The following is a 24,932-nucleotide window of genomic DNA, read 5'->3' on the forward strand; positions in this document are numbered from 1 at the left end:
CCGAGATCCCCCTCCCCTTCCCCGGGGCCACCGCGGGCCGTAGCAATCCGCGCGGCGCATTCCGCGGCGGCAGCCCTCGGTGCCGGCGGATTCCTTCCCGCTGACGTCCCCCCGCTCCGCCGCGCTCCCCGCCCCGGCCGGACCCCCGAGCGGCGCCCGGCGGCGGTGGCGGGGCGGGCCCGGGCGGGGCGGGCGCTCCTCCCCGCGGCCCCGCGCCCCCTCCCCGGCCCGCCGGGGGGGCTGCCCCGGCCCGCGCCCCGATTGGCGCTTCGTGGCTCCGGCCGGAGGGGAGGGACTAGAACTTTCCGCGGCCGCGGGCGGACTCTCGTCTCAGCCCGGAGCCGCCAGCGCCTGCGATCAGCGCCCCCAGACCGCGGGAGCCCGCCGACATGACCCACTTCAACAAGGGGCCCTCCTACGGGCTCTCCGCCGAGGTCAAGAACAAGGTACGGGCGGCGCGGGGCTCGCCGGGCTTTGTCTACACCGGGACGGCGGGGCGGGACGGGACGAGGCGCTACAGGACGCGGGGCTCCGCTGCGTCCGGCTGCCGGCGGATTCCGCCCGCCCCGCGCGGTGGAGGCGCACAAGGATGCGCCCGCCGCCGGCCCGGGACAGCGCTGCCCTTCGCGGCACCGCTCGGAAAACTCGCGGGCACCGAGGAGCTGTCAGCGCCGGGCGGGCCCGTGTGCGGAGCCGCGATTCGCAGCGTGGCCCGGGCTGCACCTGCCCGTGCCGGCAGCCCTGGCACGGGACATCCCGCTCGTGCCTTCTCCGCCCGCCGGGATCGGGCGGGGCGCGGCGCTGGGGCCCGCAGCCGTCCCAGAGCCGGCGGAGCGGCGGGCAGGGGAGCCCCGGCGGGCAGAGCCGGGCACGGCGCGGGCGGGGCCGCCGAGCGGGCGCTGCGCGGGCGCTGCGCGGGTCGCGGCCCCCCGCGCGGCGCATTCCATCCGCATGACATCATGGGCACGGGCGGCGCGCGGCCAATCGGCGCGGGGCCCGCACAGACGCGCATTGTCCGCCCGCCCCGCCCCGCCCCGGCCCGGCCCGGCCCGCCCCGCCCGCGGGGGCGCACAAAGGCGGCGCGGCCGCGGCTGGGACCCGCGCCCCCGGGGAGCTCCGCCAGCGGGAACGGCCGCGCCGCGACACCGGGGCTCCGAGACACCGGGGCTCCGCTAGAGAGCGGCCCAAACGGCAGCGCTGACTGCAGCCGGGCCCCGCGGCCGGAGCCGGTTGTGCGCGGCTTTGCTGAGGTTTTTCTCTTGGGAACAAAAGGTTTCTCGCGTTGTCCTGTTAGACTGGCTGCTGCCTTGCAGCGAACAATTGCCTAATAAGAAGGAAAAGCTTTGCAATAAAAATTACACCGCTATACAAGCGGGGATAAGTTGGTGCTCAGTGTCTTTATTCACAGGCTTAAAACCTAAACGTGGTCTTTAATAACCGGTTGTTTCACACGCATGTCTGGTTTCAGGCTTCAGCAGATCCCCAGATCCTGTTTGACTTGTAGCTGAGTGAAAAGGAGAGCAGGGAGAAAAGTAGTTACCTTAAACGTTGTAATTTATGCTTTACAAAACAATATTTTGCTTTGGTTTTTTTCTTTATCGGCTTTCTCGGGATGGTTGTGGGTTCTGCTGCAAAGTTTGATGACATCATGTAACCAAATGTCTTCCAGAGTGGTTGCTTCCAGCATCTAAACTTAGTGATTTATCTACACCATTACACACTGAAAAAAAACCCCCCAACGAACAACCCAAACCTAAAAAAAGACTAAAACGTTTTGTGTATTACTGCATGTGAATTAGGAAGGAAGTAGATACTCTTCTACTTTGAAGATTATTGACAAAGTGATGTAGGTTTAACAGTGATCCCTTAATGGGAACAAGATGGGAAGAAGTTCTTTGTTCTTTCTTTCAGTTTCTCATTGCCATCGGCTTCCTTAGGGCCTCCTGAGGAACTCTTCCAAGCCTGTGCATCAGCAGAGGGTTTGAAACTGGTGTAATTCACACCTTTATGCAAAGGGCCTTCTACTTCATCTTGCTGAGTTCTGTTTTGTTCTCATTCTGTGCCTTCAATGCAAGTATTGCAGAGGGGTGGATGTTTTGGGGCAGCTCCAGTTTACTTGTTTGTAGGTTTCTGTTGTGTTCTTTGAAAATGTCAGTGCAGCAGTGCCATAGAAAACATTTCAAGTGCACCAAAGGCAAATTAACTCATCTCCTTTCAAAAAACCCAAGCAAACAAAAAGAGCCTCCAGTCAACAACAAAATCGCCAGAAGAGGTGTAGCTTTGAGCTTTTAGAATGTTGTTCTCATTGGAAGAGATCAAATTTCAAAGCAGTTGTGTTATATACAGGTATATCGTGTACCTCCAATCTAGTATCTTGCATGGGTTTGTGGGTTAGATGTGTGTCTGTTCATCTGTATAATTCCAGAGGACCAGCAGATAATGTCTCCGTAAAGAGCAAAAATTCCTTTTCCCAGATTTTTCTGTCTCATGAAGATATGAAGAAATAGAATTTGAAGAATTCCAAGTCTTGGAGCTGGTTTTTGCTGCCAGTTATAATCAGACTTTCTAAAATACTGGCCTTTGTGCAGACTATGTGTTACGGGTTTTTTAATGTGCTGTTGGGGTAACGTTTGTAAGTAGCTGTAGAACCTCCCTGCTTGAATGATAGTTACTGTTAAATATCCTTGTTTGAAATTTTCAGTGCTGATCTCCAAGCAGTGTTTTTCTGTAAATGGACAGCTTCATGGCTATGCTGCCTGAGGGTCCAGCTGTGCTGGATAAAAAAATCCATTGGTTTTGGTTTTTATTCTTTATTTGCTCATTTGACATTGTATTAGTGATCAGAGAGACCTTTTGTTTGCTATGGTACTTGAATAGATGAATACAACGTGTCCTGATGCTTTTTAAGGATTAATTGGGGTCAGGATTCAGTCTCTAAGCTTAAAATTTTTTGTCTAGTTTGGGGTGAGGTTGTTTTTGGTTTTTTCCTTTGTTTTAGGGGTTTTTTGGTGGTTTTTTTTTGTTTTGTTTTGTTTTGTTTTTTTTTGTTTTTTCTTTGAGGCTCCACCCTTCTCTTGTTTTGCTCCTTACCTTAGTTCACACTAATATGGTGTTTGGTGTCTGTTAGGGATTTCTTTTCCTCATTCCTGCAGAGAAAGCATGGAGTTTGTGTACTGGTTCCCAGCTGTAAGGAAACTTGTCTGCATGAGAAATGTGTAGTAGTCAAACTAGTGTAATCCCTTTGAAGCCGATTCCCTGTTTACTTGAGATCACAGAAGATAATTGATCCAAAACAAATATTCAGTGGGGAGCCGTTTAAACTGATGGAAATGAAAGGTTTCTTCTGCAGGCAAGAAATAATTTTCTTCTTGAGCAATGTGGAGTTTGTGCAGTACGTGAGGTTGACATAGCACGAGATGGTGATGCAATTAGATAGAGCTGCAAACTCGATTTTGTGTTTGTCTCTGATTTATGCTCCATTGTCTTGCTGCAGAAGGTGTGGAGCAAACAGGAATATTGGGCAGCAGGAGGAGAGGTTCCAGTCCATTCAGCTGCTTCCTAGTGGCTCCACCCTTCCCATGGAAGTGTTATTTGTATTAGGCAGGCATTTATCTTCCCCCTCCTCTTACCTTTGATACAGTGCCAGTTTCATCTTCATAAGAAAGTGAGGGTGTGCAGGAGTGTGGTTTGTGTGGGGAGTTAAAATTTGCATAGTGTTCGGCTGGTGCACGTCCCTGACTTTCCCTCTGAGCCATCCCTGTGGCAGGAAGCTTTCACTGGGCAGTTGCATTTTCCAAACTTTTAGAGGCAGCAGAGTGACTGCGGTGTTATCCCCGCCCTGCAGCTGCCACCCTGAAAGGTCAAGCCCTAGCGAAATGGAACAGGAAGGGAAACAAACTTTATAAAGTGAAGGCTGTTAGACAAATGAAGCCTGTAAACAACATATCTCCCTGTTTTGCAAGTGTGCAGGAGGGCAGTAGTGTTTCCTGCTTTCCTTCTTGAGGGCAAATACAGATTAATGGAAAAGAATTGAAGTCTGTGGTGAATAATGCAAACCAGTCCTAGGTATGATTATTGTGTTCCTCTTGAAATTGCTGAGGAGAAAATTCTTGTCATCTATTTTACCTGCTACAGGCCAAATAAACAGATTTAATTGCTTAGTCCAGAAATTACTCTTTTAAAAATAAATATTTTAATCTGGGAACCAGATTAAAATAATTCTTTCAGATTTTTTAATTAGTGATTTAATAGTGAGATAAGTTTTGGCTGTCTGTGGTTGAACTGTTAGGCCCTCCTTTCAAAACAGAAATAATACCCTTTTCCATTCTTAAAATACAATTCTTCCTACCATATATTTACTTTACCATTCTATGTTTCCTCTAGACTATTTTCCTTTAACAGACCTTTAGGTTTGCTCACTGAATTTTGTGAACCCTAGGTAAGAATGTTTGCCCCTGATAAAAGTGCATTTCTATCAATGTTGTCTGAAATTATACAATAAAAATTGAGACTGTACTGGATAAAGGCAATGAAAACTTAGGCTTTGAAAACAGAGGAGAATGATTTCTGTCATCATAAATGACAGTGTAAGATCTCTGTATTCTTATTCTTTTATATGTAGACATCTGTGTAACTTTTAAAGGAATAATATCTTTCATTTACAAGCTTTGAATTAAATTCAGATGTCTAGTTTAAAATAAAATCAGCCTGTGTGACTATTTGCATTACACAAATCTTCATTTTGTTGCATGGGGAATAAATAAAAAATCTAATATTTTGGTGCTCTTAGAAATATTGTCATAGAAATATATACTGAAAAGGGAATTTTAGAGGAAATAGCAGAAGAATTTATAGGAGCAAGCATTAAACTTTAGTTTGCTCCAGTTAATTCATGGTTTCTCATAGTTGATCATGGCTCTTGAAGTTTACGTTTCCTAGCTAAATATCAGTTTCGCTGTGGAAAGCACTAAAACTTTTCTCTTTGTGTCCAAATTTTGTATTTTTTTCAAAGAACTATGAATTTCTTCGAGCTGGATCCAGATATTGGTAACAGATCTGCAGTTCAAGTGAACTTCTTGACTTTGTATTTAATGGTACAGTTTTGATAATTAAGTCCATAGCAAAACTGTCTATGAAACATAAATATGACCATGGAATAATTCCATATCTATACTTAAAGTCAGTTGATGTTATGCACAATAAACATGCACCACTAAAAACACATTAGTGATACAAAAAAGGAAACCATCTATTTTGGTCAGTTAGTTTTAAGATGCATTTTTTTAATGCATCGCAACCAATTTATGAGAATTCTCCAGTTAGTTTACAGTTTCTCTGCTGGTTCCTTGTTTCTGATGCTTAGTTTCACTTTGACTGACAGGATTAAGTGTCAGTTAATTGTGTCCGACGGCACTTGCTTGAAGGTGGCCCTGCTGCTCTGCACTTCCAAATCACTGGAATTGATTTTTTTACTGGGCAGGTGCTCCTGTGCTTTTGGGAACGTGTTTGCCACCTCAGTGCTGAAATGTGACTGTAGCCTCTTGCTGGGAATTTTGCAAAGGATTTTTTTTAAGGGAACCCAGTGAATCACTGGCTTTATTAAGCTGTAGTAACCTATTAATTTGTATTCTCCTAGTGTTAGATCCTGTGTGTGAAGAGTTCTCATACTCACTGAGAATTGGTATTAACACAGATTAATTAGATTTTTTTGTTGTTGTTAAATGAAGAAGGTAATCCAGCAGTGGAGAATCTTAACTACAGTGTTTCCACTAAGCTTCATCCTTTACTGTCTATCTCAGTGTGTCTACCTTGATGTGTCTAATCCACTTACCACTTCCACTGTTACAGTCTCAGGACACATCTGTTCTGCCCTGATCAAGTATGAGTTTCCAGTTCTGTGGCTACTTCAGGAGAAGTATTAACACTACAGCAGTAAGAAGTAACCCTACTGAGAGGTACAGACTGATGGTGGTGCAAACTTGGTAGCATTGGGTTGAGAATTCATAGCAAGGATACATCTCTTACCAGGAGCAGAAGCAAGTGGTTTGCCATGGAAACACTTCTCTTGCCGTCAGCTTGGATGTTAGCAGCCATTCCTGTTCTGGACACTTGCCTGAGCCCACACACAGCGGGACTCGCCTTCAGGAGCCCTTGCACAGCCCCGCCTGGTAGATGTGCCCTGTCCCCGGTGCCATAGCTCGGGAGCCCCTGGGTGGATCAGACCGATGTGTGGAAGGAGCTGCCCCAGGGACATCTGGCAGTGGCTGCTGTGAACCACTGGCACAGGAGTTTGCTGCCTCTGCCTCGTGGTTTCAGTCCCAGTAAACTCTGACTCTTGATTGCCAAGCTGACTCTTGTCTTTGGGGCTCCTGACACCTGAGCTGTGGAGCAGCACGGGCTGTGCTGAACTGCGGGCTGGTGTCACTGCCCCTGCTAAGCCCTGGCTCAGGGGGGCCAGTTCCAGCTCTGCCTCTCAACCTGCACCCTTCTCTCTTGGAGGAGGGTGATGAATGGCACAGCATAGCCAGGATTAGCTACTGTCCCCACAGGGGTCTGCTCCTGCCTGGGGACAGCACAGACAGAACTGCCAGTGCTGCACCAGCATGGGCACCAGTAAGTGAACGGTGAGGGTGTTTGCTGAAACTCCTGGTATGTTTAACCTTAGTGAGCACCCTGGGTCTGCACTTGCAGATTTAAAGCATTTTCTGTCCATGTATAGGATGTATTACAGTGACCTTGTTTATGGTGAATTAATAAACTTTCAGTAAATCTTACACTGGTGTTAGAAAATCATAAAACTTGCTAAGGGTAATTTTTAAGGATATGAGATAAGTATTTTGTATCCTTTGAATGCAAGCTCACAGTGTACTAGAACACTTCTGAAGAAAGCAAATAGAGCTTGACAGTCATGACAATTAAATGGGATTAGCAGCCTCAGAAAATAAAAAGTATGATTTGCATTACAGCAGTGCTTGCTTGTTTAAAATTTACAAGTGAATGTGCTCTTTGTGTGGTTTCAGAGTTAGACTTACTTTAAAATTTGGAGAAAAATACTTATTATATCCTGTTGGTGAGTCAATACCCATAAAAGATAGATGGATGGATGCACACATTCTTGTGGGACAGCAGCACATCACTGATTTTTGTCTCACCTTGTCTTTTTTTGACAGAACATTAATTTGGATGCTTTTTCTTGCCTGCAAATAGTTTATAATTTGTCTCAGAGAATAAAGGATAGAAACTTCTTTGTACCCAGAATTGTCAGCTCCTGTAGCTGCATAGCACGGTATATGCTGGGCATCTGACACGTCCTTTTAAGGCAAACTTTGTAGAGATTCCCATCCCCTATGGAACTGTACAGGAAAGGCCTTCAGTAAAAATGGGCTCCAGGCCAGGACACGTAGGGCAATTTGAAACAGATTTTTTCTAAGTGAGATCATGTGAAAATCCTTCTTTTTTTCTTTAAGAGGGACTCTTGCTTAAAAATGCTTTTTGTAAGTCTGATTCTAAACAACTGTTAGCTTGTAAAGCTGTGTTCAGCAGCAAATACTTTCTTTTGAGTAAATACATTTGGTTCTGCAGTAATGCCTCATAGTAACTTATGTCATTGTTTCTATTTAGTGGGGTTGAATGACAGTGATTTTCTCAAAAACAGTTTTGACTTTTCTTCAGGCGGGTGGTTCTGTGTTTGTGACTTGTTTTTTTCAAACTGCAATAACCCTTCCCTCCTCCCACCCACACTCACCCCCCTCCTCCCTTTTTTTTTCCTCCCCTCCTCAAAAAGTGCAGATTTTAGCAGATACTTAGAGGGGAAACATAATGAAACTTGCTGTTGTAGAGTTGTACAGAAGTGTCTCTTACCCAAAGTGGTGCCGTTCTGGATGTGTGACTGGCAAAGGCTGGCAGGCGCCGGTGCCCCTGGAGGAGCTGGCAGCAGGGGAAGGCCAGGAGCGAGGATGAAGTGCTGCTGTCACAGCCACGGTCCAGTGCCCTGCTTGGACTGTCCCCAACTGTCCCAGCAGCTGGGCCAAGCAGGCTGTCAGCCTTGGGAGCCTGAGCTTGCCCTGGTCACTGATACTCAAGGAAACCGGGCTGCAACCGTTCAGTGCCTGTGCTGCTTCCCTTCCAAGACTCAACCCTGTATTCTGGGGTCAACACAGGATTTTTCTTGAGGATGTTATTTAGGCAGACCTTTCATTAGACAACCTTTTGGTCACTGAGTAATCCTTAAGGGTACAGAGAGGTGAATCAGTATATGGCTTGTGCATACACACAGGACCTGAACACCAATTATTTGCCTAAATATTTCTGCACTTTCTTGCTATTCCGAAATGCTTACATGAAGATGGAATCTGATCTACTGAAAATCATAGCTGTCTGAATTATAGATATTATAGATTCTAAGCAAATCTTGCCCTGTTTGCATGTTTTTACCATGGCTTTTCCCAAGGATAAAACAGGACATTACTATTGCAAAAACCGTACTTTGCTTTCCTGCCAAGAAAGCTCTGCCGTTATATTGCTTTCCTGCAGATATTTCCACTGCTACAGTCTCTTATTTATAGACAGCATTACCTTAGTGTCCCTGGTTTTGCTTGAATAAGAATAATTTAATTTAAAAGTATTTTTCTGTTGTCCCTAATCAGTTGGCTATATACTAGAAGCCTTCACAGGAAAAGGTAAGGCATCAAATCCACATGCATTTTGGAAGGGATTTGGTTATAGTTAAATGTTCATGGTGAGAAGCAGCTCCTGCCTTGCTGCTGACATGGACCCCAGCAGAGTGTTTCCCTTCTGTGTTGAGCATGGGCAGAACACAAGTCAGAGCTCAGGCCAGTACATACTGAGCAGAAGGATGTGCTGGAGCAGGACCTGTACTGCAGCTGCTCTTGAGATTCCTACTGTGTGACCAGCCTGAGCTGCCACTGCTTTGGTTCACTTCATAACACTGAGGGGGATCAATCAGAAGTTCCATTATATATCATAATTGCAAGTCAACACTGTGTTAGGTCAGTGAAGCATGTGTAGTTCAGGCACGTATCTGGTGTGCTAAGACTAAATGCTCTTTGCTTAATTTTGCAAGAAGCTGTTCCTTTACCTTGCTGATGTTGTTGTATTAATCATGTCCTATACAAATAAAAAGTACAAGTAATTTTTGAAGAAAATTAAGACTAATGCCTTTTTACTATGGTCTGTCTTGATGACAGCCTTTATCATTAATAAATGATGGTATGAAAATGTCTTTGATATGGAAAGCTACTTCTATTTGAAAGAACCTAGCTGGTTTTAATAAAAAAGTAAACAACAATTGTGAGATTAAATATGAGCAATAAAGCACTGGTCTTTGAATGGATGGAACAGAATTGGAACAAAATATAACTAACAAAGTTAAAGTTCAGTCAGTGCACCTGAGCATTTTGTTCTGCAGAACAATAATGGAACCTTAAATCATTGAGGATTGAGACCTCTCACAGTCATTTGCAGCACAGCCTTGCCCACACATTCTTCTGGGTGGATATTTCAAACCTACTCTCAATTCAGGAGTGCAGCACAGTGACACCACAACTTGGCATCCTGAGTTTGGGATGCAGTGTGTAGGTGCATCTCCTACCCACCCCCAGCAGTGCCAGCTGCTCTTTCTGCTTGTGTTGAATTGCTGTAAAATAGTGTTTTAAAAGTTTCTACAGGGTATTGAATCAGTCTGTTACTTTGGAGTTTGACTGTCTTTTCTGCTTTCTCACTTGTACTTCTTTCCTCATAAACTCCATTATAACAGGCTTATGGCTTGATTTGTACATTACTAAAACTACATTACATAAAAGGTTGAGCTACAAGTTCATGTAATCGTAATTTTTTTCACTTTTACTTTTCTTAGAAATTCTTCTTAAGATGTATATTATTAGAAAATTAAAGAAACGTTTTCTAATGTATTATGGTCATTAACCTTTAAAAAAATATATCGTTATAACACTTTTTGTGTGGTTAAAGCACAAATTGTCTGAGTGGCCAAATCCAAAATATTTTTAAATGTTTCCTGGATTATAATCAATCTTGTGCATCACCTACTGAACTTTAATTGGTCAGAGATATACCCAGGAGAGGAGGTGAGTTTTAGGGCCAGAGCAGCAGATTATCATTGTCTTTCATTCTTTTTGCTAAGTTCATTCTTGTAATATTTTTGCTGGCGGTAAAGCAAAACAAGAATATGAAGCTGTTGATAGACAAAGTCTTCTAAAGCTTAGGGTGTGAAATCTGCACTATTTGTGCTTCTGCTAAGAAGACTACCAATGGGGAGAATTACCTCAACCAGAAAAACATGCTATGCATTAATTGAAAGACTTTGATCTATTACCTTTATGAAAGATAAGTCTAGGCAGCTCTTAGTAGCTGAAGCAGCTAAAGAAGTTCTCAAGAAATCATGTCTTCCACCTAAATTACAAAAATAAAAGCCAGATTGAATTATTGTGTACAAGGATGGTAAGAATGAGAGGAATCAGTGTTTTCTTTATGAATACCCATCACAGACACCGCAGTGAGCCTGTTCAGCTAATGTGAGTTAAAGGAGTTAAATCAGTGCAGGTTCACAGGCAGCCGAGTGAAAGCCCTGAGCCCAATTCACTGGAAATGCTGGTACCTCAGCAGCTGCCCTGTCATCTGTGCACGTCCCTGTCACAGCTGTGCCAGCAGCAAGGAATCGAGTACCTGAGCTTACTGGGTGGGGGCAAATTAGAGTGGTGAGAGGAGAGTCTTGAGGTTTGCCTTTGGAAAAAGTGCTGAGAAAATGCAGCATGGACTGCCTCTTCGCTGGAGAGGCAGAAGGAATGTGCATTTTGAGTAACTTTTAAAGCAACACTTGAAGTGACAGACTTAGCTTTCTTTAGCCAAGTTTTCTGGGAGGTATGTTTGAGTTACCAGTTACCTGCTTGCTGCTGTAGAACATAATTACTCTGGTTTGGGTAAGTGAAGAGGATTTGCAGAGAAGAAAAAAGGTGTGGAGAGAAAATGAAATAATCAGACTCTGCAGTCCTGTTTGGGAGGAAAATTTGGTGAAATAATCAGACTCTGCAGTCCTGTTTGGGAGGAAAATTTGAAAGACTTGTCAACAAAGTTGGGCCGTGGGGAAGGGCTACCGAGTCACAATACAGTTTGCTTGTAAAATCACATATTTGAAAGCCATTCTGTTGGGGAGAAAAGGGAATCAACTTAAAAGAATGTCTAATTTCCTGGGCTTCTGTAGTAGCAATAGATTAGAAAAGTGTTCTGAAAAAGATTGAATGATCACTGATGTTACTGTTTATGTTTGCAGGCTCCTTCTAGGCTTTGAGAACTACTCAGAGTAGTAGTAGTTTGAGAACTCCACCAGAAATACAGTAACAGTCCCAAGAGATGCTTCCTGGGTTACTGATGCTTTGGAATTTTTTTTCTGTTTATGCACCAGATTGTTCTCTATGATTTTTTCCTTTCCCCCACAAAAGAACATAAACTAGGCATCACTGAGGTCTGTCAGGTTACCAGGATTTTCCATGCAGCACTCGTGTGTTGTCTCAGGAGACATTACTGCTCGTGATGTCAGAGCCTGTCCAGATTTGCTGTGTCATACCAGTCATGCTGGGGCTGGGTTTCCAAGCAAGGAGAATTCCCTTCCCACCAGGGACCAACAGGCTTTTGTCCATTGGGTTGGATCAGCCGTGTCTTAGCTGAGAACAAATTATATATCCCAGTGGATTTTTGAAGGAAAAATCAGCAGTGGTTTAAAATAATAGATAGTGGATACTACTGGAACCATGTTTTCTGGAGGAATATAAATAGTTCAGCAATATACAGACTAAATAAACAGAGAAAAGGAACTCCATACCAAGGAGTGTAAAGTATGGTGGCATGACCTGAAGGTGTTACAGTTGACAGTGGAGGCTGATGGCTAAGGAGATTTGGAGTTACAAGCCAGAAAATTTGATTTTGGCAAAACATGATGAGAGCAAAATTGCAAGAAAAGCTGAGAACATGTCAGAAGAAGTGAGGGTGTAGCAGGAGCTGCTGGGTACGAGAGGGAAGCAGCATTCAATCCAAGAGCAGGCCTGTGTCTGAGTTGTTGGTGCACTTTGGGGGAAGAGATGGTAGCACTGCAAAAATGCAAAAAAAAAAAAATAAAATTGCAAAATGTCATAAAATCCTGCTGGACAGCCAGGGAATAGAACACTCAGTTCTTCCAGCCAGCTGATCTGGCAGCAAGCACCATGCATGACTGCAGGTATCTGTACTTGTAAGATGACTTGGAAACTTTGAGGCATGGTTTGTTCTCACTTCACAGAGTTTAAACTGGTGTCTATGGGAATAGTGCCAGGAATTTTGGATTAATGCTCATCCATCTCTTTTTTTAAGATTGTAGCCTAAATTTTGATTTACAGAGAAAACAGTGAGATGTTGGCAGGGTATCAGTTACACTACACATAAAAAAAAAGAAAAAAGGTTGAATATTAAGCAAAATGGATACAGCTGTAAAAATTTTATCCTAAGCAGCATTTTGGGATGTAGTGAGATCTTCCATTGGTAATGCAGTGTTCTCTGCCTTTCTGTACAACAGTCCATAATGACAGAAAAAAATGCATCTTCAAATACCAGGGCATAGTGAGTGCTGGCTTTGAGTTTTTAAAGTACTTTCATCTTTGGCTTTCGTCTGCATTGTCACATTCCTGTTACATTTGGGGTTCTTGGGCACAAATGTGCCTCCTATCACATTTTGCTTTTGCATGCAATCCAGGTCCACATGTGTGAAATTAACAGGAAATTTTAATTTGTCCTTATGATGAGTGCTCGTTGGGTTGGTACTTCAAATGGCAAGCTTCCCTTGACAATCGCCTTGGTACCCTGTCACTTCATCTTCTTACCCACTTTCAGTAAAAACCAAAACTTTATATTTTTCCAGTCATGGGTTCCCTGTCCCAACTTACAGAGTGTGCTGCTCTTTATTTACACTATGACCAAGTAATCAGTGATTGTCCTTGCCACTGTGTCACCTCTGAAGCTGAAGATTAGATATGTAATCTGTTTGCACCATAGAATTTTAACCAGAAAGTTCTAGCTTGCTTGTATCATTAAAATTTTTTAAAAAATCCTTGTCCCTCTAATGGGAAGAATTTACTCTTTGTGCCTTTTTCTTGGTTATTCACATAGCCACTAAGCTCTTAACACTTTTCTTCTCCCAGGTATTTGCCTGTGTAAATTTTAGACAGGCGATTCAAAAGCGTGTTCTAGAACAGCAGGTGATGAACAGGAATTCTGGATGACAATTTGGGACTGGCTGTGGTCTGCCTGACTCCCACTTCTGAGCAGTAAGGGCTGTCAAGAGCCTCCTCTGCCTTGATACCAGGAGAGAATTTGCTTTCATCTTTCCCCATGCCATCATAAACGCTTAAAAGGGGGAGGAAAAATACTTCATCACAAACTAGTGCCAAGCAAATGAAAAAGAGGTATCAGCATTGGTATTTTTGGCCTCAGCAGGACAAATCACTGCTGAAGGTAGTGCTTATTTCAATGCAAAGGATGTTTGCAAAGGCAACACTGAAACCACAGCAATTCAATTTCACTCAGACAGTTCTGAATTAATAAAGATTGAAAAGTTGATACAGGAACAAATTGCTACTTAAAGTTGAAACTGTACAGGCTTAGGTCTTAAAACCTGGAGTTTCTAATTTGTTGTTTATATTTGCTTTCAGTAGTTTATGATCCAAATGTGTAAAAGTAAAATTAGTATTAAAACCCCTGGCTAAACATGGATTAAATTCTGTACAAGATGAATATGCTCCTATACTTACTAAAAATTCAGTAAGCTTTCTCTGCTCAATCTTGTTTTTTAATTGAAAAGTTAGTAACTTTGTGTTACTCTAAGCAAGAATATGGGCCATATCAAATTTCTCCCTATGAAGAACATTAAAATCCAAATCTTATGCCTCTATCTATTTTTCTGTCCAATTTAGTGAAAAGCATTTATGTAACCTCTTCCTATGCTACCTTATCTTGGAGTGAAGTCCTGGTTATTTCTCTTGCTGTACATGGCCCTGTACTTTATTTACCTTGGAAATCCAAAATGTTCAACTGACTTCGCTGCAGTTTTATATGTATATACATTTAAAGTTTTGTTGACAAACACAGTTCCTATAATAGAGTTGTTGATGTACTTTGACAAGCACATGCTTTTTGGTTGAAACTTATGACTAGAGAGGAGTTTTTTGAAATGCTTACTAGTACTTTAAATTTAGTGTGCTGCACATGAAACCTTTGACTCCTGCTGGGGAGGGCAGGAAGCCTGCAGCTTTAATCAGAAATTTCATCAGAACTAAGAAGTGCAAGCTGTTATGACATGATGTTTAACTTCAAGTTTTATCTTTTATACCTGCTTTTTAGCTTAGTAAGATTTGTGTTTGCTAGTCCCAGTGTAAAAAGTAGTGCAGTGTGCTTAAACTCTTCCTTGAGATGCAGTTACAGTAATTTTCCAGAGTAGCAGCAATGCAGCCAGCTGAACTCAAACTGGAGATCTGGCATACACGGAGCCCTTAGTGTACAGTGTGTACTGTGTAATTTGGAAGAGATTAGCATAAAAGGACAGCTCAAAGTCCATATGATATCAGTTATGGTGTGAAGTACTGGTTAACATCATCACTCAAACTAAACATGCTGCAGGCACACTGAGTAACTTCAAGGGACACAGACAGATCGTTCAAGTTGGCCAGCAGAAGTTTGCTAGCTTCCAGGAATTCGTGAGCTTGATAAAAACAGTGATGATTGTTACTGTCTCTGTCCTGCACATGGAGGGAGGGTTTTTACACTCTAAGATCTCCCAAGGAGGAAAGTCCTACCTGAAGAGAACTAGGTGTGAGGATCAGGTGTGAAGTTGCCAGAGGAATCAAATTGAACCCAAGGATTCCAGCCTGAAGCATACACTGGCACAAACACATGTGTATCAGTTTGTCATAGGCAGGGAACACCCAGCCTTTTCCTGCCACAACCTCGGGTCACCCATAATTTTGACCACTTCTATAAACATTAGTTTCCTTCCAAAGATATTTCTGTTAAACCTGTATCTCTGAAGCATCAATAGAAAGCGCAGCATCAACAACTTTATGTATCTTTTGACATTTGTCAGAAGAAAGAAATGAACAGTTGGCTTCCTGCTATCTTGTATTAAACTTCTGCAAAATCTTATATCCATTGCTACAATTGAATCATTTTTACAGTATTCTGGAACTGTAAGGTTTTTTTGTGGCACTGATGATACTGTGAATGAAGCTGCTTAGCTACTGCTTTCATCTTCAGTAGACAGTATTTTCTTTTGCTGTAGACTTGTATGACTTAAGTATCTTCCATGAAGGCTCAGTATTTATAAAGGATCAAATGTTGGCATATTTTTGATTAGTTGTAATGGAAAAAGACATAATTTTTTTACATTCGTATCAAAGCCTCTGGCTTCACCTCATAGATAGCAATCAAAGGAAAACTGGAACATCTCTGATATCCACATGTGGAAAATATGAAATATTCAGTAAGAGCATTACATAACCTCTGGTTGTGCCATTGGGAATAGAAGAGGTAAGAATTCAGAATAAGCATAATGCCTTATTTCTGGTAGTATCTGACCTGTCACTCTCCCTGTTTAATCCCTTCTCACATGTTTAAAGCCTGATTTGAAAGATTCCACATCTCTAGGTTTTCAGGTAGATTGAATATTATTTGCAGAGAAATTAGCACCAATTTTTACTTTTTGTATTTTAGTTTCCCACCAGCTCAAAAATCAGAACAAAAATAAAGCTTTTAGTGGCATTAAGAACTCTCCTCATGTGTATAAGTGTTTTTTACTTCCTGTCTCTAGATAACCACTGTAGTGATACCCCAAGACAATTTAAAACCTCTTGAAAAGCTCAAGATTTGAAACATGATAAAGTACTCCAACATAAAGTAAATATCCTTCAGAAGTGATAAAATTCCACCTGATTACTTCTAAGGTCCCCAAGCAGTGGGGTCAGCAATTTAATATTCATTTCAGTTGTAATCTCACATATGGAATGCACTTATTATTAAATGAGGAAAATTTCTGACTTTTTCTTCTTTGCCTGCCAAGAAAGATTAAGATAGTCACACTTGCAGAAGTCTTTAGGGTTCTCACTCTTACTGGCTTCCATATTTACTTTTTTTTTTTTACTATTGGGAGGGAAAAGATTAAACTGTGTCTCTTGGTGGTGTGATCACAAATGATCACAAACTTAATTTCCTTTTTTTTTTTTCTGCCAGAGTTGAAAAATAAGTTAAGTGGTAGAAACACAAGTCCGGTTCTATTCCAGATGATTTCAACTGCAGGATTGCTAACACTGTCTTTAAGCTACACTGAAACTGCCTAAATTTTCGGAAAGCACAATGTTCATTATGTCTGTAACTAAAGAATTGTGGGGGACATTAGCTCAAGCCCCACTTTGTACCCACATGCTGGAATGGTGATTTTTATCACAGTATGAGCTGTCAGCATATGAATGACCAGCCCAAATTATCTGCTGTCTTCCAACTGGAGCATCAGAACAGAAAGTTCTGGCCTTTCTATAAACCCTGTTCCTTCACTTGAATTGGGGTACAGAAATAAATTATACACTGTCTTGCCTGTACACATAACTTAAGGTTTTGTGGGTGAGGTGACTTCTGCAAGATTTTAACAGGTTCTCTAATGTGCAAGAAGAGTCCGATGCTACAATTCAGCCTTTTGGGGAAGAATTTTTGGTATCCTTCTCCCTTGCACATATATTTATTTTCACACAACATGTAACTCGCTCAATTCTGTCCAAGACTGCTTCTTTTCTATCATGTTGAGTGAGCTATTTGGGTTCTGCCAGATGTTAGTGGGGAGACAAATTAAGGCTGTGATCACATAAGCTTTGCTTCCATGGGAAATAAAAATATCCTGAAAAGTCATTTGTAAGCTAATCACCAGGTTAGGAAGGAGAAAGATGACAGTTGACTTCTTCATATGCACCATTTTCAAGATGTTTCTCAACCCTTGCTGTTATGACCATCACTGGAAATAAATGTGGTTGTGCTGCTGCTGTGCTAAACTAAAGGATTGAAGGGGGACTGCCTGCCACCCTTGAGATGAGACCACAGCCATGTCCTTTCAAGCTGTGATCCTCAGTTAGCTTTTCTAGTCTGCATCTCAGCTAATATCCAAAAGGTGTGATTAAAAAATAAAGTAATGACATTTTCCTTGTCGTTTTGTACAGAATGCTGCACAGAATTTCATACCTCAGTCAAGATCTGAATGTAGGAATGGGTTAGTCCATTATCCTGATCTGTAACTAAGGCACCATTGCACTACTATTACAAATAGTCTAAGGAAAATAAGTATTACTCAGACAAGGGTTTGAAGTAAAGCCAGAGATACAAGAATTTTCCATTCCCCTTAGAAGAAAAATAGGGAACAGAGTACTGTAAATTGTAGTTTGGTCAGTTTGGAGCCAGGGATTATTAATGCTAGCCAAAATGTAGCAATTGCCTCTCTCCAAGTCATTCAGATACGTTGGAATTATAATCTCCTTCAGTATATATATAGCTGCTAATAGCTGGCCTTTCTTGGCTGAAGTCTTAAAACTATATGTAAAAAGTCTCAGATGTACATTTTGCTCTAATGTGAATGGCTGTCCATGAGTTTCTTGTTTGTAAGCAACTGGTGTAGCTGAGCTGCCTTTCTGCACGTTAGAAACAGTGCAGGTACGCTGTGTGCTTGTCTGTCAGGTTTCTCACAGTGGCTCCCTCCCTTCCTACCCTGCTCACTGACCCATGCAGGACAGCTAATGAAGCTGCAAGTGCTGCCAGCCTCTGCACCACTGCAGGTTATTTATCTCACACAATCTGGTGCTCAGATAACTTTGTTTGCAGAAAACGTAGGGATGATTTCAGGGATAGAATCCATTTTGTCTAACTTGCCAATATTGAAAAGGATTGCAAGGGTGACAGGTTTAGCCTGAAGGAAGTGGGAGCTGCTTTGTGGTGCGTTCATGGGAGGGGAACAAAGGGCAGAGTGAAAGAACACGGATGCTGTTGGCAGCTGGTGGTGTTGAAGTTCACTGCTTGAAGCATTCCTTTCACATGGATTGATTTCTAGTGACCGAACCGTAAACTTACATGCAGAGTAGGGAAGTCTGAACATCTGGAAAATGAATTTTTAAGTAATCTTTCTAACAACTCTAGGCCTCTTCTTGATGCCTTAAACTTCAAAGATTTTTGCAGGTTTTCTTCCTTTGCAATTAAAATATGAGATCACAGTTTATTCCAGAAGGGTCTTCCAGGAAGGTCAAAGAGAAGAGAAATTGCAGGGATAGTAAAGGTTAACGATAAACCAGACACAGACCAGCCCCCAGAATCCCCAGCGAGATAACTTAATGTTGTAGCAACAAGGAAAAAACTTACTAGGTCACTCCATTAATCATAAACTAGCTATAAAAGCAAACCCACTATCATCTTCAGCTGAATAACTTCAAATCTATTATATTAAGATTTCTCATGTAGAAATTTACACGTGAGCAGTAGTACTGGTGGCATGGCAATTCAGAATATACCATTTCCCTTCCTTACTTCCTGCCAAAGTATAACTTGACTCCTGTATTTTTTCAAAAATCATTCCTCTGTAGCTGTCAAAAGACTTTTCTAGGAGATCCAGGAATTCTTACTCAAAGAAAAACTGCAACATGCTTAAAAGTGCTTTTTCCAAACAGACCTTTAGTAAAGCCATGAAAATCATAGTTAAAGGGATAAAGTACTTACATGTGAACTCTGATTTATAAAATACAGATTAAAAATCCAGCAAAAAAATTACTGGATGACAGCTACAGCATGCTGTGAAATGGAGTTGGGGTGGGGAAGAGTTGGAGATTTCTCTCCTGAAGTAACTTTATGACTGCTTGTGTTACAGATTGCCCTGAAATATGACCCCCAGATAGAAGAAGATCTGCGTAACTGGATAGAAGAGGTGACAGGGCTGAGTATTGGTGCAAACTTCCAACTGGGATTAAAAGATGGCATTATCTTATGCGAGTAAGCATTTATTAAGTAACCTTATTTTTAGGAGTTGTCTACTTTAAAGGAACTAAGAAGGGACTTTCTGAAGATTCCCCTTGAAAATATGTCAACAATTACAGTCAAAGATAGCTGACTGTAGGGTGGGAGACAACTTCTTGGAAACTGTTGGAAAAATGAACACTTAAATCTCCTTTATATTTCAGCTAAGATTTCTAAGTATTTCTGAATTTAATGGTGTAGCTCATTTCTATAGTAATCAAATGGCACACAAAAACTCTTACAGTCTGTTAGAGTTGTGAGAGCTGAGAACTGAGCTAGTCCACTGTATGAACCAAGAAATTAACCATTTTGATGAAACTAATGCAACTAATAAAGAATGAGTGAAAGTATTATGTAATGCCTGCACGGATGGTATAAGGATGAGATTTATTGTTTAAGCATTTCCCTCTTTTTCACCTCCCCAGGCTTATAAATAAGCTGCAGCCAGGATCAGTGAAGAAAATTAATCAATCAAAACTAAATTGGCACCAGGTAAAACAAACAAAACAACCTCAGAACTACACCTTTAACCCCCTGAACCCCAAACAGTACTTTTGTCTGTATTAACAAATTTGCTGTGAAAGTTGTACATCTTAAATCCTAGTAGCACCAAGTTAGATATGATACATATCCAAGAGCTGAGGATGCTGCAGACATGAACAGTGTTTAACAGAAGGCAGCTACAGCTGAGGTGGTTCATCAATGGCAGTTGAGCACCTGTATTTAATAGCAGTGCTTTAGCTGTTCAGGGAAGTGTCAGATGGAAGAACAATCTAGAGCCCTATAGCAAGGCCTTTGCCCAGTAAAAAAAAAAAAAATCTTTTTATTGAATCACAACTGTGTTTTCCATCCAGGCAGTGCTGCAAGGTACTAGGTCAACAGCCTGCCTGTACCTAGACATCTCTGTATGAAGCATCCTCCTGAAAAGGTGTCTGGAACAAGCATTGAAAGTGTTGCTCCCTAGAGTTACTGCCTTTGCTGTTAGTGGGTCTAGCTTAATACTGTTACATCAGCCTCCTTGTTTTCTTGGCATTGAACACTTCTAAATATGGGTGAGGATTTTTGTTTTTAAAGTTTTAATACCTCTTAAGACTTCAGAAGGGAAGAAGAGATTCAGTCCTTACTCTTTGTGTTCTACATTGCTTTCCAATTTCTACAGCACATAGTGCTAAAAAGTGCTAATAAGTCCCAAGGCTTGTTTGTCCCAGGCGGTGAGCAAGATAATGCCTTCAGTCCATACAAGGATCTCATCCACATAGTTACAGTTTTATTTTATTCAAAATTATCAGTTGCTGAAGTCAAATAGCATGGATACTGTGTCAGATTTTCTAATTCTGAAGCAGGTTTTAGATTAGAATTTCTCTTGGAAGGGACAGTTGAGACAAGTCTTATCAAAGCCCACTCTAACAAAGTATATGGTACTCACTGATGGAGGTATGCCAGGCTGGATGACCTCAGTCTGATTTCTGAAATCAGTATTAAAACTAACAAAAACTTCTCACCAGTCACTCTTAACCATGCCAACTGTTTCGTTCAGTTTGCACAAGGCAAAGAACTTGAGTAAAACAAGCAAACAAACCTACCAACCAATGCCAGAAGGCTTTAAAATGACTTAATTTCTGATCTGAAACACTGTAGAAAACTGGCTTTTTTGTTTCTATTTAGCTGGAGAACATTGGGAATTTTATCAAGGCCATCCAAGTCTATGGTATGAAGCCACATGACATTTTTGAAGCAAATGATCTTTTTGAGAACGGAAATATGACTCAAGTACAGACTACTCTAGTGGCACTGGCAGGTCTGGTAAGTATTTATACCTCTGGAGCTGGCCCAAATCCACATGCCAGTTCAGATGCACCCTCCAACCCATGTAAATACAGAAAGCAGCATCCAGCCTGTCAGGAGAGTACAGACAGTGCTGAGAGTCTGAAGTGCAGAGGGTGCACTTCAGAGAGCTGTGTGCTCCCACATGCCCCAGGGAGGGCTTAGAGGTCAGAGTGGGGGTTCCTGACTGCTTCCATGTGCATACACAGAGCAGGGCAGGCTCACAGGAGAGCACTAATCCCTGCAGAATGTCCTTTTGACTCAGGTAGCTTTGGAGTGCCACCTTCAAATGGTGTGGGGAACTGGTACCTTCTCTGAGCCCTGACACAGTCTCATGGAGACAGACCTGCTTGTGGAGCCCAGGCTTAGAGACTGGAGACAGAAAATACACTTCAAACACTGAATATTCTATTTTCCCTCTCCCAAAATAGGCAAAAACTAAAGGTTTTCATACTACAATTGATATTGGTGTCAAATATGCAGAGAAACAAGCACGAAGTTTTGATGCAGGAAAACTAAAAGCTGGTCAAAGTGTAATTGGCCTGCAGGTAAGTATGAAATTCAAGTTTGCAGTAATTTGTTACATTTGAGAACAACTTTCTTGCTTTGATTAACTGGGACATTGTTTATGCAAAACCAGGTGCAGAATAACAATATATTCTTATCATGGAAGGAGGAATGAGGTTTTAATTCTTGTAAGCAGTTGATTGGCTCTATAAGATCAAGTCACTGCCTGGAAGGTTGGTTTGTTTGTTTTAAATCTGCTGTAAGAGTGATAAGGAGGAAAGGAACAGCTAATATTAGCAGCATCTTCTCTGTCTTTTAAGGTGGTTTTGAAGTAGGAGTCTTTGGATAGTTAAAGTTCTTTGTATGAAACTTGTTTTTTCTTTCCTCTTTTCTTAGTAATCATAAAAGCCAAAGTAAAATCTTAAAATTCCTGTGGTAGAAAAATTGTGGTAGTATAAATGAATCATTACTGTCCAAGATAAAAGGTACTTTTTACATTTTGAGGCATACATCCATTCCAATTGCAATGCAGTTGGGCCTTAGGATGACAGTTGCCATTATTTTTCCCTTTGAAACTTTTGAAAGGAGAAAGGGTAATATATTACAGGTAGTGGTCAAACTACATGAGGAAAGCAAGCACTGAAATGACTTTTTTTGTCAGCTATCACAGTTACCAACCATATTTTTTTCCTTAGACTATGCTTAATGTACAAATAAAAATAATTTCTTCTGTCCACTTCTTCCCTCCCCCAATAAAGATGGGCACCAACAAGTGTGCCAGTCAGGCAGGCATGACTGCTTATGGAACTAGAAGACACCTCTATGATCCAAAAATGCAAACTGATAAGCCATTTGACCAGACAACGATTAGCCTACAGATGGGCACTAACAAAGGAGCCAGTCAGGTAAGCAGGCCTGTGTGTGACGTGCAGGAGGGACACAGGGAGGGACACAGCTCTCAGCCCAGTGGGATGGGACAGCCTGGAGTGCTGCCCAATGGCAGAGTTTAACAGGCAGAAGTGCGTGGGTACAGTTCAGCTGTGCTCTTATGCAGTAATTGAGGGACTTGAATCTCTTATCTTAACCAGTGTGTTCTGTGCTGAGTGACTTAAGGGATAAAAACATCCCACTGCTTCTAGAATTTCCTGCTGGCAGTGTTATACCAGGAGAAAACAGTAACTTCATTATAAGTATTAACTAGACAGAAGCAAAAAAGAAATTGCTTACTGGCAGTACCTTAGTCAAAATGCTTAGTATATTCTTTCCAAGGAGGAACATAAACTGGACCTTTCTGCAAGGACTTGCTTCTGTGACTCACCTACTAGTGAACAGGTGTTACTGCGCTGTGTTTTGTTGTATTTTAATTCCTACTTTTCAGCACTTTCAATGAGGCATACTAGTTGAAATCATGAATCTAGTAATCCCAGCTCTTGACCTTCTTACTGATCCTCTACAATCCTGTTTTATTAGGCTGGTATGCTGGCCCCAGGTACCAGGAGAGACATCTATGATCAGAAGCACATATTACAGCCTGTGGATAACTCAACTATTTCATTACAAATGGGTACCAACAAAGTGGCTTCACAGAAAGGAATGAGTGTGTATGGGCTTGGACGGCAAGTGTACGACCCCAAGTACTGTGCTGCGCCCACAGAACCTGTCATCCACAACGGCAGCCAAGGGACAGGGACGAACGGGTCGGAAATCAGCGATAGCGATTACCAGGCAGAGTACCCGGATGACTACCACGGGGAGTACCAAGATGACTATCAGAGAGATTACCATGGCCAGTACAGTGACCAGGGCATTGATTACTAGCTTTGCATCAAAAGTTCAGTATTAGTTGATTATTTTATTCAGTAAGAACGAAACTAGCCTTGTGGAATCGTTACCTGTCTTTCCTACACACTACGCTTAATGTACCTAAAGAAATACTGCCTTACATACATTCCTTTCTCCTTTCTCTGCCCTTTCCCTGTCTAGTTGCCTTTAGTGCTGTAACAGCTGTAGTCTACAGCATAAACAATAACTGCATATGAAGTAAAAGGAATACTGTGAAAGGGGGAGTGCTCTGATACAGCCAGGTTGTTTCGTAAGGAGCTATGCATTCTCACAATCTCTACCAAGTCGGATTTTACATACCAAGTTAAGCCTTCATTTTACATATTTACAGCTTTTCTCCGGAGGAGATAAAAGAATCTCATGCTTCAAGTTACATGTGGTCTTTGCCAATTAAATTTAAGATATCTCATTAGTGATTTAATATCATTGCTATGTTTTTAAGGTATTGTTTGCTAATGTTAAGTCCTGCATTAGACATAAGTGTGCATTCGTGATTGTGTATTCATTCCATTATCAACACTGACCAAACTTAGAAATAGTTGTCTTACTAAAAAGGGAGCTTGTACAAAGTCTTGAGCCAACAGAAGTTCCATGATTGATGGTGCATTTGCCTTTTATTGTGCCATAATATATCCATGTAGAAATGCTTTTTTCTTCCTTGAACTGTATTTATTGCCACACTTCTGAAACTGATCCCATTGTATTTTTATAAATAAATATTTTTTTCTTAAAGGTACGTAGAGGATCTTGTCTCATTTGTTTCACTACCAGTCTTAGAGATTAGATGTCATAAGCATTATTCCCAGATAAGCATCACCTTTGCCTATTTTAAGGACAATGTAGAACTCCGTTCTGTTGCAGTTTGGGTTCATTTTCTTCCCTGGGATTTAATCTAACTATCTTGTAAAAATCTCTCAGGAATGAGTGTCACTGACTTAATAGGAGAGGAATGTAGGTCCTTCACAGCTGGGTTCACTTCCCCTCTTCATGACTGAAGTTATGAGCAGAGATCCTTAGCTGTTCACTAAATCCCTGCCGTTTTCTCAAGGCAAACAAGGATCACACAGATTTATTGTTGCCTCTGCTTCAGCCTGTTGCCTTTATGCCATCACTTGGAGAATGCAAAACACTGTTGCTTTAGATTATGTAAAGCCTGTGCCTGCTGAGTACCTGCAATCCCAGGTACTCAGTTACTGATAGCAGAGCTTTATTCCTAAATGGAGGATGCTTTCTTCCTCAGCATGGAGTGCAGAGAAGCTACACTAAATTACTGGCACTTTTAAAAAGGAGGAAAAAGAGCATGTGTCAATAGGGGCCAATGTTGCAGTTTGTAACTTCTGTAACATAATTCAAGGTTATCTTAAAAGTGTTCACTGCAGTTTTAAAGGACTACATTCGCATATTAAATGTTTTACATTTGCAAGTTCTGGATTTATGAAGGATTTTTTCCTCAAGACTGGAAATTGTTTGTGCATGCTCCATTAGTTTCTGTCATCTTTGAATGTGATGTGGTGATCTGACTTTCAGCTGACCTATTTGTTGCATAAGTCTTAAGCTTATTTATTTTACAGAATTTAAATTAGAAAGGTTCTCTAGAGGTCACCGGTCCAAGCCCTGCATCTGAGGCAAGAGAATTATTAGCAACAGATCTGTTAAGACCTGCTCTTCCT

At 41.7% G+C, this 24,932-nt stretch overlaps 1 protein-coding gene across 1 annotated transcript; it reads left to right on the forward strand.

Annotated features, from left to right (window-relative positions):
- Positions 1-297: 297 nt before the first annotated feature.
- On the forward strand, positions 298-23,998 carry CNN3 (calponin 3). Its single transcript, XM_063165667.1, has 7 exons — positions 298-446; positions 18,944-19,065; positions 19,515-19,581; positions 20,755-20,892; positions 21,345-21,461; positions 22,179-22,325; positions 22,891-23,998. The coding sequence occupies exons 1-7, from the start codon at positions 390-392 to the stop codon at positions 23,236-23,238; spliced, it is 996 nt and encodes a 331-aa protein (XP_063021737.1). The 5' UTR covers positions 298-389; the 3' UTR covers positions 23,239-23,998.
- The last annotated feature ends 934 nt before the right edge of the window (positions 23,999-24,932 follow it).

This window comes from Melospiza melodia, chromosome 11 (assembly GCF_035770615.1).
Source record: "Melospiza melodia melodia isolate bMelMel2 chromosome 11, bMelMel2.pri, whole genome shotgun sequence".
NCBI classification, from domain to species: domain Eukaryota; kingdom Metazoa; phylum Chordata; class Aves; order Passeriformes; family Passerellidae; genus Melospiza; species Melospiza melodia.